Here is a 14,701-nt window from a genome sequence, read left to right on the forward strand (position 1 = left end):
AAAAATGACTAAATTATCATCATACTAGTTTTTGAGTTTAAAAAACTATCACTAATAATAAAACTAATTTTTTTAAACTTATAAAAGTATCTCAAAAATGAGTTATACAGTTGCATCTTTTTCAGTGTGACTTTTAAAAATCCTTAAAATGGCGATCTCGTGATTAATGAGCGCTTCCTAATTAATAAAGAATGCTTTTCTTTTAACACATTTTCACTCAGACGAATGTATTGCTAATTATTTCAAATAAGTTTGAATGTGAAAAAAACAAATTACATCTACCAATTTACCTTAAAGCTTGCTCCTCCTTAGCACCCTGCCCCTCAATCTTCCCTGCACCACCTGCTGCATCAACCTGCATAGGACAACCTCCTGCTCCTCCTACTCCTCCAACTGCACCACAACTCCACCACCATTACCACCACTATTACCACCACTATTACCACCACTATTATTAATACCACTTTCAACCGCCATCTCCTGCACCAGCTCCAATTTATGGCTCCTCAGTCTCCGCGGTTCGTTCAGCAAACTACTGCCGCCACCTGTGCTGCTCGTCGGAGTCGTCGTGAGGACGTTGACAGTGCTCGTGTTGCTCGACTGCTGATTGGTCACCGATCTGGTGATGGGTGCCGTCGTATTGGTCAAGGTGACGATCTCGCTCTCGGGGATGACGATTGTGGTCTCGGCTGAGAGGTGCGCGAACATGGGTATGTCGCTGGGTGAGTCTGGGAGAGATAGGGATGTTATGGGTTTGTATTCTGGTTGTGGTTCTTGTTCTTGGTGGCTGGGGAAGAAAAATAGTTAGTTGAAAGCGTATTTAGCCTTAAGGCAAGTTGCAAGAACTTCTCGAAATGTGTAAATAATCACTTAATTAATCCTTTAGATTCTAAATTTTAGAATAAGCAATTTGATCTGTCTTTCACAATAATTTTTTATTCTATAAATTATTAAGAAATAAATATTAAATTAAAATAAAACAAGCTTGTTTTTAATTGAAGACTTATTGAAAACAAATAGCATATATTATTTGTTGAATTTTCTTCATTCAGAATGTATTGTTTAAGATTTTTAAGCACAATGAGAACTTTGTGTTCGTGGTATGAAATAGTCGTTGTGTTTTTGATTAAATTGAAGCAAAAGTTATTTTGTAACACTTTTGTTTACGCACGTATTTAAAATGTGTCGTTCATTTAGGATTAATTAAGTTTTTATGGCTGGTTCTGCGTTGTAGTCGTAAATAGTCCAGAGGTTTCTTGGTTACAAAGACAATTACTGGCGCATTAAAAACTTCTTGATTATCTTTGAACCAGAGTATAAATAATTTAATTTAAGTTAAATTGATGCCAACAACATTTAAAACACACATACTTTTTCCTTTAATTTGGTCTCATTCGATTCAGAATGGCTTGAAACGTCGAGAAAACATAAAATTAGCGAATCGAATTTTTTGATAAAAACATAAACTTCTCCTTCGGGAAGTTAATAAGCAATAAAAATGGCTTTATGTGAAATTAAATATTATATCTATCAATTAGTTATAATATCATTTAAAGTATTATTGTTACATCAGGCAATCCTGACGATTTTGAAATAGATATTGCACAACCTGGTAACACTATTTTCTACATTATTCAACTAATGCATAATTTAAGTTCCATTGGTGCATGTTTTACATTACACACAGATAACACTGTGAACAACCTTGATCTGGTATTTTATCAAAAATATTCATCAGCAGAGTAATACAAAATATATAAAAGTATATAATTCATACTTTGTAAAATTGCTTTATTTAACTTAATTTACTTTTTCTTTTGCTATTTTTTAGTTTTTACACCTTTACCAGGATTAATATCCTTTGGTTAGTTAGTTAGTTAGTAGTTGGTTAAGGATGACTTAGTTGTGTGTTATGTCCATGTAATTTTAAAGATAATAAAAAGAGTACTATACCGTTTCTGTAGTTTGCTTGTCAGTAGATCAACATGTTTTTTTAGTTTGGTCGTCAGTCGAGTCCCTTTTTATATCGTTTTTCTTATTTGCTAGTCAGTAGAGTCCCTTTATATCTCGGTTTCTGTAGTTTGGTAGTCAGTAGAGTCTCCTTTTATCTTATTTTCCTCGGTTGGTCGTCAGTAGAGTCCCTTTTATCTCATTTTTCTAATTTGCTCGTCAGTAGAGTCCCTTTTATCTCGTTTTTTTTTCAGTTTACTCGTCAGTAAAGTCCCTTTTCATATCGTTTCTGCAGTTGAATAATCAGTAGAGTTCCTTTTTTTGATTTCTGCTGTTTAACCGTTAGTAGAATCTCTTTTTATCCTTTCTGCAGTTTGCTCGTCAGTAGAGTGTCTTCATCTCGTTATTGCATTTTGCCCGTAAGTAGAGTCCTTTCTTACCTCATTTTTCAAAATTTTTCGTCAGTACAGTCCTTTTTAACTTATTTTTCACATTTGCTCGTCAGTAGAGTCCGTTTTTATCTCGTTTTCCTAATTTGCTCGTCTGTACAGTCCCGATTATCACATTTTTCTAATTTGCTCATCAGTAGAGTCCCTTTTTATCTCATTGTTTTAATTTGCTCGTCAGTACTGTCTGATTTTATCAAATTTTTCTGATTTGTTCTTAAGTACAGTCCCTTTTTATCTCATATTACTAATATTCTCATCAGTAGTGTCCCTTTTGTATCTCGTTTTTCTAATTCTCTCGTCAGTAGAGTCCCTTTTTTACCTCATTTTTCTTATTTTTTCGTCAGTAGAGTCCCTTCTTATACCGGTTCTGCAGTTTGCTTGTCAGTAGAGTAGAGTCCCTTTTATAATATATCGTTTTTCCTATTTGCACGTCAGTAGAGTTCCATTTTATCTCATTTTTCTGTTTTGCTCGTCAGTAGAGTCCCTCTTGTTTAATTTTTCTAATTTGATCGTCAGTGCAGTCCTCTTTCATATCTTTTTTTTATTTGCTCGTTTGTAAAGTCTCTTTTTATCTCATTTTTACTGTTAGCTCGTCAGTAGAATCCTTTTCAGTTTTAGTTTCAGAAATTGATATTCAGTTTGTTTGTAAGTAGAGTCTTTTTTTTTGGTTTCTTTTCAAATTAAAAACATTTCAATAAGTAAGCTTGAGCCGCTCAAGTAACTGTTCATTTTCATAAAGGACTCTAAAGACGAGCAAATTAAAATCTAGAAAACATAAAATAGGACAAACAAACTAAAATCTAGAAGCGGAAAAAATCTACTAACGAGCAAATCAAAAAGTAATACTTTAGATAAAATAATACTGACGAGCGAACTAATTAGCAAAAAGACTCTGCTGACGAGCAAGTTCAAAGCTCTAAGAAAAAAAAACTCTACTGGCGAGCTAATTAAGAAGTAACAAAGTAAAAAAAATAGGAAAAGGACATGAAAATGGTTTGATAACCAAAAACATAGAATATATATTATTATATGAAAAATAATGAAGTTATTAGCAAAAACAGAATTACTGCACGAAAGAATTGAACAAAATACTTCGAGTGTGAAGTTCGCGCGTTTGAAACGACCGTTGAGATTTAAAATTCAAATTTCAAATTTATAATAATAAATTAATATTGTTTAAACGTGTATATATTATTATATATCCTTAGAAAGCTTATAAAATTATCTAAAAATCTATATATAACAATTCAAACTTTAAATTTAAAACAAAATTACATTTAAAGAATTGTTTAAACTTTGAAGTTGAACATTTAGTTATAAGGAGTTGTTTTTTTATTCAGATGCATTTTTATATATTTACGTTTATATTGTTTAAATTTGTTTTAATACAAATATATTATTATATTTCATTAGAGAGATAATAAAATTAACTAAAAATCTGTATATAACAATTCAAAACTCTTAGAACAGAATATTATTTGAAGGATTGCTTAAATTTAATAATTGAACACCGTGTCGTAATGAACATATGTCTATATTATTATGAATGAAGTTATTCACAAAAAGAAAATTACTGCACGGAAAGTCTTCGCAAAATACTTAGAGTGTGAAGTTCGCGCGTTTGAAACGACCGTTGAAATTTAAATTTCAAATTTCAAATATATTTATAAGTAAATATTATTGTTTATCAGTAGGAAGCTCAAACAAAATTATGTAGAAAAATATTGTTAAACTGTGAATTCGCAACATTTACCAAATATTTTTTTTATATTTAGCTAAATACAATAAATAAATGCTTTAAACTAGTCAATATAGTATCACTATTACTAAAAATAGTACAAAGTATAAACAAATATACTCTAATAAACAGTTGCAATGATAACTATCCTTATAAATTAAATTCAAAATACTTACATTTCAATCTCCTCTTGTTTAACAACACTTTCATCGATTTCTATTTTAACTTTGTCCCCTGTAAGATATTCATTCAACTGATCGACTTCAGATAAATATAATAGATGATCCTTTAGGGTAAAATCGAAGTATATTCTTAAACCATCGCAGACTTCTTTGCAAATATTTAAACTGAAATAAAAAATTGACAATTGTTAATAAAATATATATATATATATATATATATATATATAATTATAATTATAATATTCATATATGTACTTACTTTCGACAGACTTTATCCAAATCCCTAAATCTTTTAACCGGACTCGTCTTTCTGCCTCTCGTCGGTTCATTTTGGCTCATTGTTAATTGTTGTAGTGCATAATGTTTAACATAATTTTCTAGAATTGTCACCTAAAAAATAAATAAATAAATATTTAATATATATATATATATATATATATACATATATATATATATATATATATATATATATATATATATATATATATATATATATATATATATATATATATATATATATATATATATATATATATATATATATATATATATATGAGTCATTTTTTCACTTACGACATTTGGGTTGACAGGTAAACAATGTAATTTATTCTCCTGTTTAACTTTCTCAAAATCCCTATCCAAATGCGACCTTAAAATATCACCCAGATCGATATGAGCTCGTTCTTCGTCTGCTAAATCTGCATTGTCGAGACTGCTACATGTTTCACTATCACCATCTGAAAAAAAGAAATATTACATTTGAAATTAACACTCAATTTTTTAAATAAACTTCTAAAAATGTTTGAAATCGTAAGAAGCTGGCGATAGCCCGTTATCTTTCTTGCGCTGTTATAAATTATCTTAAATATTAAATTAATACTAAAAAAAGTTTTACTTGGTAAAAGAAAATAAATGCTCAAGTTTTAATATTAACTACAGTTGAGATCGTGATTGAAGATTTCACAATATTTGATTTTACTAATTCTCAAAGATATATTCAATGTCATGAATTATTTTATTAGAAAGCCAATAAAATTATCTAAAAATCTAGGAAATTTTGGAATTTAACAATTCCAATTTAAAGTATTGTTTAAACTTTATAATTGAAGACCGTTATCGTAACGAATATATGTTATTATATATCATTACAAAAATAATAAAGTTATTAGCAAAAACAGAATTACTGCACGAAAACGTTGAACAAAATACTATATTATTATAGTATTTATATACTATAGTATTTATAAATAATATATTATATCTAAGTTAATTATTAATTGTCATTAGGTTAATCTTGAGTTGTTCATTAATATCACTGATATTACTATAGTTATATTATAATATTGTGATAAAAATAATAATTGTATTGACGTAAATTGTAAATATTGAATTTAAATAAAGTATCTACCTATCTATTTATATATGATTGTATATCGATAGAAAGCTCCAACAAAAATGTAGAAAAACTTGTTTCAACTTTGAATTTGCAACATTTACCAAATATTTTTTATTATATTTAGCTAAATACAATAAATAAATAAATGCTAAAGAAGAGATTGCAAAATAATTCATTTCTCTTATTTCTTTTTATAATGGCTCGTCTTAAATTTATTCTCATTATTAACTTCCCGTAGGGCAAGTTATATTAATCGCAAAAAAAATCGAAAATGTAAATTTTTATATATCTTCACGTTTCAAAACCTTCTGAACATTTTGGCATACCTTAGAAACAATGGATGTATGTGTGTGTGTGTGTGTGCGTGTTTGTGTGTGTGTGTTCGGATACAAATTTTCGTCGACGATTTCGGGAACACGGATGAAGCGATTTGAATAATTCAAAAAACATTCGATTCGTGTTGATAAGGAGACGTGCTGATTAGTTTTTGACGAAGGCAGGTCTAGCCGTTCCGAAGATGCGGGGCAAAAAGTGCCACAAACGGTACCTCAGTTTTTAATAGAACGGAGCGTCCGATTTTAATAATTCAAAAAAACATTTTACTTGTATTAACAAAATGAAGAACTGATCAAATTTTCATGAGGGCAGGTCTAGCGGTTTCGAAGATCTAATGAAAATTTGTCGGTCAAAAATGATCATTAGACATATGCACATCAAATTATCAGATATTTTATAGAGATTTTAACAATAAGTATACATTTTGTTAACATTCCTATGGGTTCCGTATCAATACTTATGCGTAAGACAGCGACGCGGCGCTTACGCGCTTCGATATTTCACCTTTATGCAGTTAAAGCAGTACGATTGCTTTGAAAAAATGTTCTGAATTTCCAAAATATTTCAAAATAAATTTTTCTTCAAAAATTCTTTTTTTTTTTTCAAAAAAAAGTAAACTTTGTCAAAAATTTATTGTTTCTCAAAAATCTAATTTTTTCAGAGCAATTTTTTTTAAAAAATTTTAATCTTTTAAAAAAAAAAACAATCTTAGGTACGGGAAGTTCCAGCAATTTGCCTTAAAGCACGATGCCATGGGCCCCATTAGTATAAATAATGCCACTGACTAATATATTACCTTCTTGTTGTGTATCATCAGTATCAATATCCCTCTGACCAGTTGTAGAACACGAGCTCCCGTCTTCGGAAGATCCAGCTCTCCTTGTTTTTCCACCAGAGCCTATACTATCATTGATACGGTCACTGAGTTTGCGAGATCTTTTGTTCCTGCATCTTCTGTACAAATAAGCCCCACTAGAAAGAAATAATATAACTTATAGCAATCGATACATAAATGATAATATATTACTTATTATTTTTCTACTTACATTTGTAATTGTGATTTAGCAGCCAGATCTCTCTGAAGCTGCCGATTCTCTTCGGTGTCTTTTAGGACATAATCTTCTCCCACACAACGATCCCAGGATGAGTTCCATCCTTGGAAATGGATCAGGTACTCGATTGATTTACGTCCTCGCTTATCTTTGTTTTCTACAACCTCCAATACCTAAAAGAGGAAAAAAATCTCTGATAAATTATTGAAATACACAAAATAAAATATGAGTGAATCATAATTAAAATATTTTAATTGTGACAAATTAAAGGTTATATATGTTGAGTGAATATATTAAATTTAATATATATATATATATATATATATATATATATATATATGTAATTGTAAAATATTTATACAATTTGTAAGAAATAATTTCAAAAGTCGACTGCACATCTCTTTGACATAACTTTAAATAGTCACATTTTTAGTAACAAACGTATAATTAGCATTATGCAGTTCTTGTTTAATATAAAAACTATGTAACAAATACATTTTTACATGAAATCAACTAAATGAATTCTCAAAAACTCTTCGAACACTTTGAACACATCGAAGACACTGCATACTTCTACCAAAACATAAATTGATGATTTACATAGAATTTATACTCAACCCAAACTAGAAAAACTCCTAAATTAAACAAGCTACTACAAAAACAAGTCAATACTTTATATTAACTACATTTTGATGTAAATTTATATCAAAACACAAACAGACATAACCTCAAATTTGTCTTTGACATTTTGCGTATTTACCTTCGAGTCGTATAAAACTTTAGCCTTTGTCGGATCCGGCTCGTAACACAAAACCTTTTCGCCTTCCCCAAATTTATATTTAACGCCTCTTGTAGACACCATTATTATAAATTAATAAAACAGTTTGCAAAATTGACTTCTTGTTTTTGTTGTTATTTTTCGGCATTGAAGAACAATTGCGCGCTAACATGGACGCTGTAAAGGTTGGAATAATTGATAAAAGATAAAAGATATATTTGTGATAAAAATATGGTATAAGTAATGTAAATGTGTGGTGAATATTAGAAAATTTGTTTGTATTGTTGAAATTAATTTGATATTGTGTTAAAATTGCGTAAAAACACTTTAAATTTTCAAAATTTTGTACGACGTCCAATTTTAGTGCAAATGTTCGCCGTAAGATGGCGCCACGGTAGTACAGGAGAACTGTCAAATGTGGCGCTCGATTCAAAAACATTTCTCTAACAAATTAATTTAAATATTAATATTATCAAAGTATCATAATATGATATTATTATTATAATATTATATATATATTATCATTAGTGATATGCATCATTAAAAACGCGTCTACAAATCTGTATTTAAGGTTTAATAATTTAAATCGAACGAAATTTAAAAAAAAATCTGTAAAAATAAAAATTTACTTTGTAGTTATCAACCATGGGTTACATATTATTAGATCGATTTTGTTAATAACTTGTTCAAATATGTATATATTATTATATATCATTAGAAAACTGATAAAATTATCTACAAATATGTATATAGCGTTGAAAAACTTTTCAAACAAAATTAAATACGATTTATCAGTAAAATTTAGTATCTACATAATTATCAGCCTTTGGTAGATTTCTAGGTTACATTTTTAAATTTCGTTAAATTTTCTTAATAATTTGTTTAGACATGTATATATTATTATATATCAGTAGAAAGTTAATAAAATTATCTACAAATCTGTATATAACAAGTTAAAACGTTTAGAACAAAATTATATTAAAAAACATATTTCAACTTTATAATCGAATACTGACGTCATTTTTGGTAAACTAAGATGTCTGCTTGTGTCACTTTTTACATTCCGACAAATTTCCTTAATTATTTATTTAAACGTTATTATTATTTTATATCATTGGAAAGCTAATAAAATTAACTACAAATCAGTGTATAACAATTTGAAACTCTTGGAACAAAATTATATTGAAAGAATTGTTTAAATTTCGAAATGTGATAAACTGAAATGTCTGAATTTTGTTAATAATTTGTTCAAACATGTATATACCATTATATATCATTAAAAAGCTAATAAAATTATTTACAAATCTGCATATAACAATTTGAAACTCTTAGAACAAAATTATATTGAAAGAATTGTTTAAATTTCGAAATGTTATGAACTGAGATGTCTGAATGTCTGAACATTTTACTCGATTTTGTTAATTATTTGTTCAAACATGTATATAGTATTGTATATCATTACAAAGCTAATAAAATTATTCACAAATCTGTATATAACAATTTGAAACTCTTAGAACAAAATTAATTTGAATTCGCTAAACTTGTATAAATGAAGATAAATGATATATTTGTGATAACAGTATACTATAAGTAATGTAAATGTTTTGTAAATATTATAAAATTGTTTGTAAGGTTGAAAATATTTAATTTTTATGTTAAAATTGCGTAAAACTGCTTTAAATTTGCAAAAATTTTGTGCGTTGTCCAAGTTTAGTACAAAGGTTCGCCGTAAGATGGCGCCACGGTAGTTTAGAAGAACTGTCAAACATGCCGCTTGTAAAATAAACAACTTTTTTTATTGTTTTTGCTAAAAAATTCTACTTGCTAATTGTATATCTCGATGCTTGTCGTCGTTCTGAATCGTTTGAGACCAAAATTAGTGAATGCGTGTGTGCAAGAGAGCAAAAATTTGTGTCAAATTGATTGCACCGATTTCAAAATTTTAAGAGCCATTAAGTCGATTCAAATACATATCGAGAAGTACATGCAACTTGCCATAAGGCAAAATACCACTTACACCTAGTTTTAATTGTAAATCATACTGAATTGTGCAATTTCTTTATTAATTGTTAAAGAGTAAATAGGGGTATCATCTGGTGGTAAAATTTAGCACTAGTCAAGAGTATTTTAGTCGCTTCTGTCATAACAAAGTACAAATAATTTTAATGTTATAAATATAAATATATATACATATATATACACAAAAAATGTCGCAGTTTATGTTTAAAACCAAGTACAAATACTTATGCAACACATTTTAACATACGTAGTGAAAAATAAGTAATTTACCTAAACATAACCTCACTTTTACAATGGAATCTCAATTTGTCACAGAATTCAAAAGAAACTGGGTAATATACATTTTTGGTATCATCATCAGTTTAGCTGGGACTTTTATTATTATCTGGAACGAAGGCCGTGCTGTAAAAGTCGCAAAATCCTTAGAAGACGCCCTAAATGCCTGTGTGACTTTAAACGACAAAGGCCCCATACCTCTATGGGAATTCGAAGGCGACTTAGTACACTTATCAGGTCCTTTACAAATAAACGAGCCTCTTACAGAACCCGATTACAACATCGAAGTCTCTGCTGTTAAACTCAAAAGACGTGTACAAATGTACCAATGGATCGAGGAGAAAATCGAACATGCACAGGGCGAAGACACTGTCATGTCCAGAGTCGATACTGATTATTATTATAATAAAGAATGGCGTGATAGGATAGTAGATTCAGATCAGTTTTATTTTAGGTCCACGCATGTTAACCCTAAAGACTTCCCGGTTAAGACGCATATATATGTGTCTGAGCATGTTAAAATCGGGGCTTTACAATTAGGGGATGTTGCCAAAAATAAGTTTAATAAGTTTGTAGAGGTTACATCGGATGAAAGACCGGAGCGCCCTGATATCAAACTACACTCCGGTATGTACTACCATTGTTTTAACATATTTTACCCTGAAATCGGGGATATACGGATACAATTCTCATACGCTGGTTTATCCGGAGACGTTTATACTATCATCGGGCAACAAGTCAATAACGAAATAAAACCCTTCAAAACCTCAAACGGCTTAGAAGTCCTTCTACTATTCCCCGGAGACCTTTCTATACAACAAGCCTTCACCAAAGAACACTCAGAAATTACTAGAGACCTGGGGCTTCCGTGCAGCCGGTTGGTTCCTATTATTCTGTTCCACGACGTGTTTAATGAATTTGATTAATTTGTTTTTGGAAAGGTACAGGAATTTGTATATATTATTACCGAAAGGTCTCCGGTGTCGGCGAGTTTGACTTTAAGTTTGTCGGGGGCTTTGCTGATTACGGCCCTGGCTTGGGTTTGTCACAGGCCCGTTATGGGGGCCAGTTTGGCTGCCGCTTCTGTGTCTCCGTTTTTTTATTATGCTGTTGCTTTGTATAATGCTTATCAAGGGAATAATTATCATAGGATGTGAATATATATATATATATTAGGGTGGTCCTTAAAAAGGTCATTTTCGAATTTCCTTGCTCCCAGGGGCTCAAATGGTTCCAAATTGATAAAAAACAATTCTCTGAAAGTTTTAGCTCTTAATATTAACGTTTAGATAGAGCGCAATTCAATCAAAGTTTGTATGGAAAGAGCATGGAAAAAATTTTGAAAATTTAAAAAAAATGCTTTAGGTATAACTTAGCGACAAATGAATGAGTTTTATTCATTTATTTGTTCATTAAATTACATCTAAAAAGCATTTTTAAAATTTTTGAAAATTTTTCCATGCTATTCCTATACAAAACTTTGATTGAATTGCGCTCTATCTAAACGTTAATATTAAGAGCTAAAACTTTCAGAGAATTGTTTTTTATCTATTTGGAACCATTTGAGCCCCTGGGAGCAAGGAAATTCGAGAATGACCATTTTAAGGACCACCCTAATATATATATATATATATATATATATATATATATATATATATATATTAAAACCATCTGTAAATACTCTTAGACAAATTACAAAAAGTTTCATCAAAATCGGTCAAGTCGTTCAGGAGCAGTTCAATGACATACATACTGTATTTGTGTGATTTGTACATATTGTGTTCTAGTTAATAAAATTAGTTAGTTAATTTATTTATAAAGTGTTTTTTATTTATTTATTGTTAGTTATATGAAAACTTACAGAAAAAAGGGACTCTACTGACAAGCAAACTAAAAATAAAAGAATAAAGATTCTACTAACGAGGTTATTGAAATAAGAGACAAAAGGGACTCTACAGACAAGCAAATTAAAATAAGAGACAGAAAGAACACTATTAACGAGTGAACAGAGAGAATATGAAAAAATGGACTCTACTGACGAGCAGACTAACATAAAAATAAAAGGGACTATACTGACGAGCAAACCAAAAATAAAAGAGAATAAAAATTCTACTAACAAAGATATTAAAATAAAAGACATAACGGACTCTACTGATGAGTAAATTAAAATTTTGATCTCTAAAAGAGACTGTACTGACGAGCAAATAATGTTTTTAAAATAAAAAAGGAACACTATTGACAAAAAAACTAAAACTAAAACTAAAAATAGAAGGGGCTCTACTAACGAGTAAAAATAGAGAATATAAAAAAATGGACTGTACCTATGAGCAAACTAAAGATAATAGAAAAAGGGACTCTGCTGAAGAGTAAATAAAAATTTCAATAGAAATAGGGACTGTATTGACGATCAAATAAAAATGTTTTTAAAATAAAAAGAGACTGTACTGATGATCAAACTAAAATGTAAAACAAAACGGGACTCTACTGACGAGCAAACTGAAATAGGAGACAAAAAGGACTTTACTGACGAGCAAACCGAATTAAATGACAAAATAGAAAAAGACTCTAAAGACAAGTAAATTATAATGTTAAAAGAGGACATGAAACTACTTGCAGATAAATAAAAATGTTAATTTTAAAATGTACTTTACTGACGAGCAAATTGAAATAAGAGACAAAAAGCGACTCTACTGGCGTGCAATCCGCAATAAAAATGGGACGGGCAAACTGAAAATTTGACCCAATAAAAAGATTCTACTGATGAACAAAGATAAAAAAGGACTCTACTGAAGAGCAAACTGAAATAGAAGAAAAAAGATCTCTACTAACAAGCAAACTAAAAGTGTCAATAAAAAAGGAACTCTACTGAAAAGCAATGTTAATACAAAAGAACTCTACTGACGAGCGAACTTCCAATCCATTTTCCATTATCATTTTTAGTTTGCTCTTCAGTAGAGCCTCTTTACATTTTATTTCATTTAGCCAGTAGAGAGTCTCTATCATCCCTTATAAAAAGGGACTGTACTTACAAGCAAACTAAAAATATGAATCAAAAGGGACTCTACTGACAAGCGAACTAAAACGGATGAACACTAAAAGGGACACTACTGACGAAAAAATTAAACTTAAAAATAACATTCAAAAATTAAGCTTAAATTTAAAATTGAGTTGTTGAAAAACGTTGAAATAAAATCGACTCTACTGCCAACTAAATAAAAACGTAGTAAAAAAAACTGAACTCTAGTAAAGCGAAAACTAATGTGAATAGAAGAGAAACTCTACTGACGAGCAAATTTATCTTGAACTTTACAAAATTATTCAAAAGGACCCTACTAAAGAGCAGTAAGAATGTTAATAGAAAAGGAAAAAATCAAGCAATTTAACTTGGAGCCGAGAAAAATGAAAAAGAGACTCTACTGACGAGAAAATTAAACTTGAATTTGAATATTATTGTTTTGTATTGAATTTGAATAATAGACAAAAACTCACAACACGCTTTATCGTTTCTTTATCAAGTCGAATTACAATTTGCTCGTCAGTAGAGTCTTTTTTTAACTTCAAAATTACGCCACTTTCTCCCTCTAATTTCAGTTTTATTTACAATGTTACAGTTTGTTTGTCAGTAGAGTTTCTTTTGGTTAAATTAAAATAAAAAAGAAAAGAGACTCCGCCGACAACAAACTAAAATTAGAGACAAACTGTACTCTCTACTGACGAACAAACTGTATTAAAATAGAAAAGAAACTCTACCAAGACTCGTTTCATCAATATGTTACGAGAAAATAAAAATTTCGAGTGGAAATGGACTCTATTGACGAGCAAACTAAAATAAAAATTAAGTGAAAGGACTCTACTGACGAGCAAACAATAATAAAAAAACAAAAGGAGGGACTCTACTGGCAAGCAAACTGAAATGAAAGACAAAAGGGACTCTACTGACGACCAAATAAAAATGCTGATGAGAAAAAGACTTTATTTACGTGCAAAATAAAATCATATGAAAAAAGGACTCTACTGATGAAAAATCCTAAAATTCTAAGAAAAACGAAATTTACTGAAATTTTGACACAAAAATGGACTCTACTAACGAGCAACGAAAGGAAATGAACTTTACTAACGAGCAAATTAAAATATTAATGAACAAAGAGACTCTACTGACGAGCACACTAAAATCATATGAAAACAGAACTCTACTGATTGATGGAAAATCCTAAAATTTTAAGAAAAACGGAATTTGCTGAAATTTCGACACGAAAAAAGGACTCTACTAACGAGCAACGATAGGAAAAGGACTCTACTGATAACCAAATTAACACTTCAATAGAAAAGTAGACACTACTGACAAGCAAATTAAAAAAATGATAGAAAAAAGGACTCTACTGACGAGCAAACTAATATAAAATGGAAAACTGACTCTACTAATGAGCAAACTGGAATATAAAATGGTAAAGTGATTCTACTGACAAGCAAACAAAAGAAAAAAGACTCTACTGACGTGCAAACTGAAATTATAGGAAAATAGGAC

At 29.6% G+C, this 14,701-nt stretch overlaps 2 protein-coding genes across 2 annotated transcripts in view; one reads left to right on the plus strand and one right to left on the minus strand.

Annotated features, from left to right (window-relative positions):
* Positions 1 to 290: 290 nt before the first annotated feature.
* Positions 291 to 14,701, minus strand: part of LOC113378024 (male-specific lethal 3 homolog) — a gene marked incomplete at its 3' end in the record, with an annotated part of 161,052 nt that continues 146,641 nt past the window's right edge. The window contains 7 exon segments of the mRNA XM_026618522.1: positions 291 to 787; positions 4,314 to 4,484; positions 4,579 to 4,709; positions 4,893 to 5,056; positions 6,848 to 7,023; positions 7,098 to 7,276; positions 7,864 to 8,058. Of these exon segments, the coding sequence (XP_026474307.1) occupies positions 382 to 787; positions 4,314 to 4,484; positions 4,579 to 4,709; positions 4,893 to 5,056; positions 6,848 to 7,023; positions 7,098 to 7,276; positions 7,864 to 7,965 (1,329 nt within the window). The 5' untranslated portion in view covers positions 7,966 to 8,058.
* Positions 10,109 to 11,333, plus strand: LOC113378528 (transmembrane protein 43 homolog). Its single transcript, XM_026619069.1, is given in 3 exon segments — positions 10,109 to 11,023; positions 11,025 to 11,117; positions 11,150 to 11,333. Coding segments are annotated over 3 exon segments (1,107 nt in total). The 5' UTR covers positions 10,109 to 10,193.

Source organism: Ctenocephalides felis, unplaced genomic scaffold, assembly GCF_003426905.1.
Source record: "Ctenocephalides felis isolate EL2017-DRISC unplaced genomic scaffold, ASM342690v1 CF-g0.4_SCAFFOLD_01886, whole genome shotgun sequence".
In the NCBI taxonomy this organism is placed as follows: domain Eukaryota; kingdom Metazoa; phylum Arthropoda; class Insecta; order Siphonaptera; family Pulicidae; genus Ctenocephalides; species Ctenocephalides felis.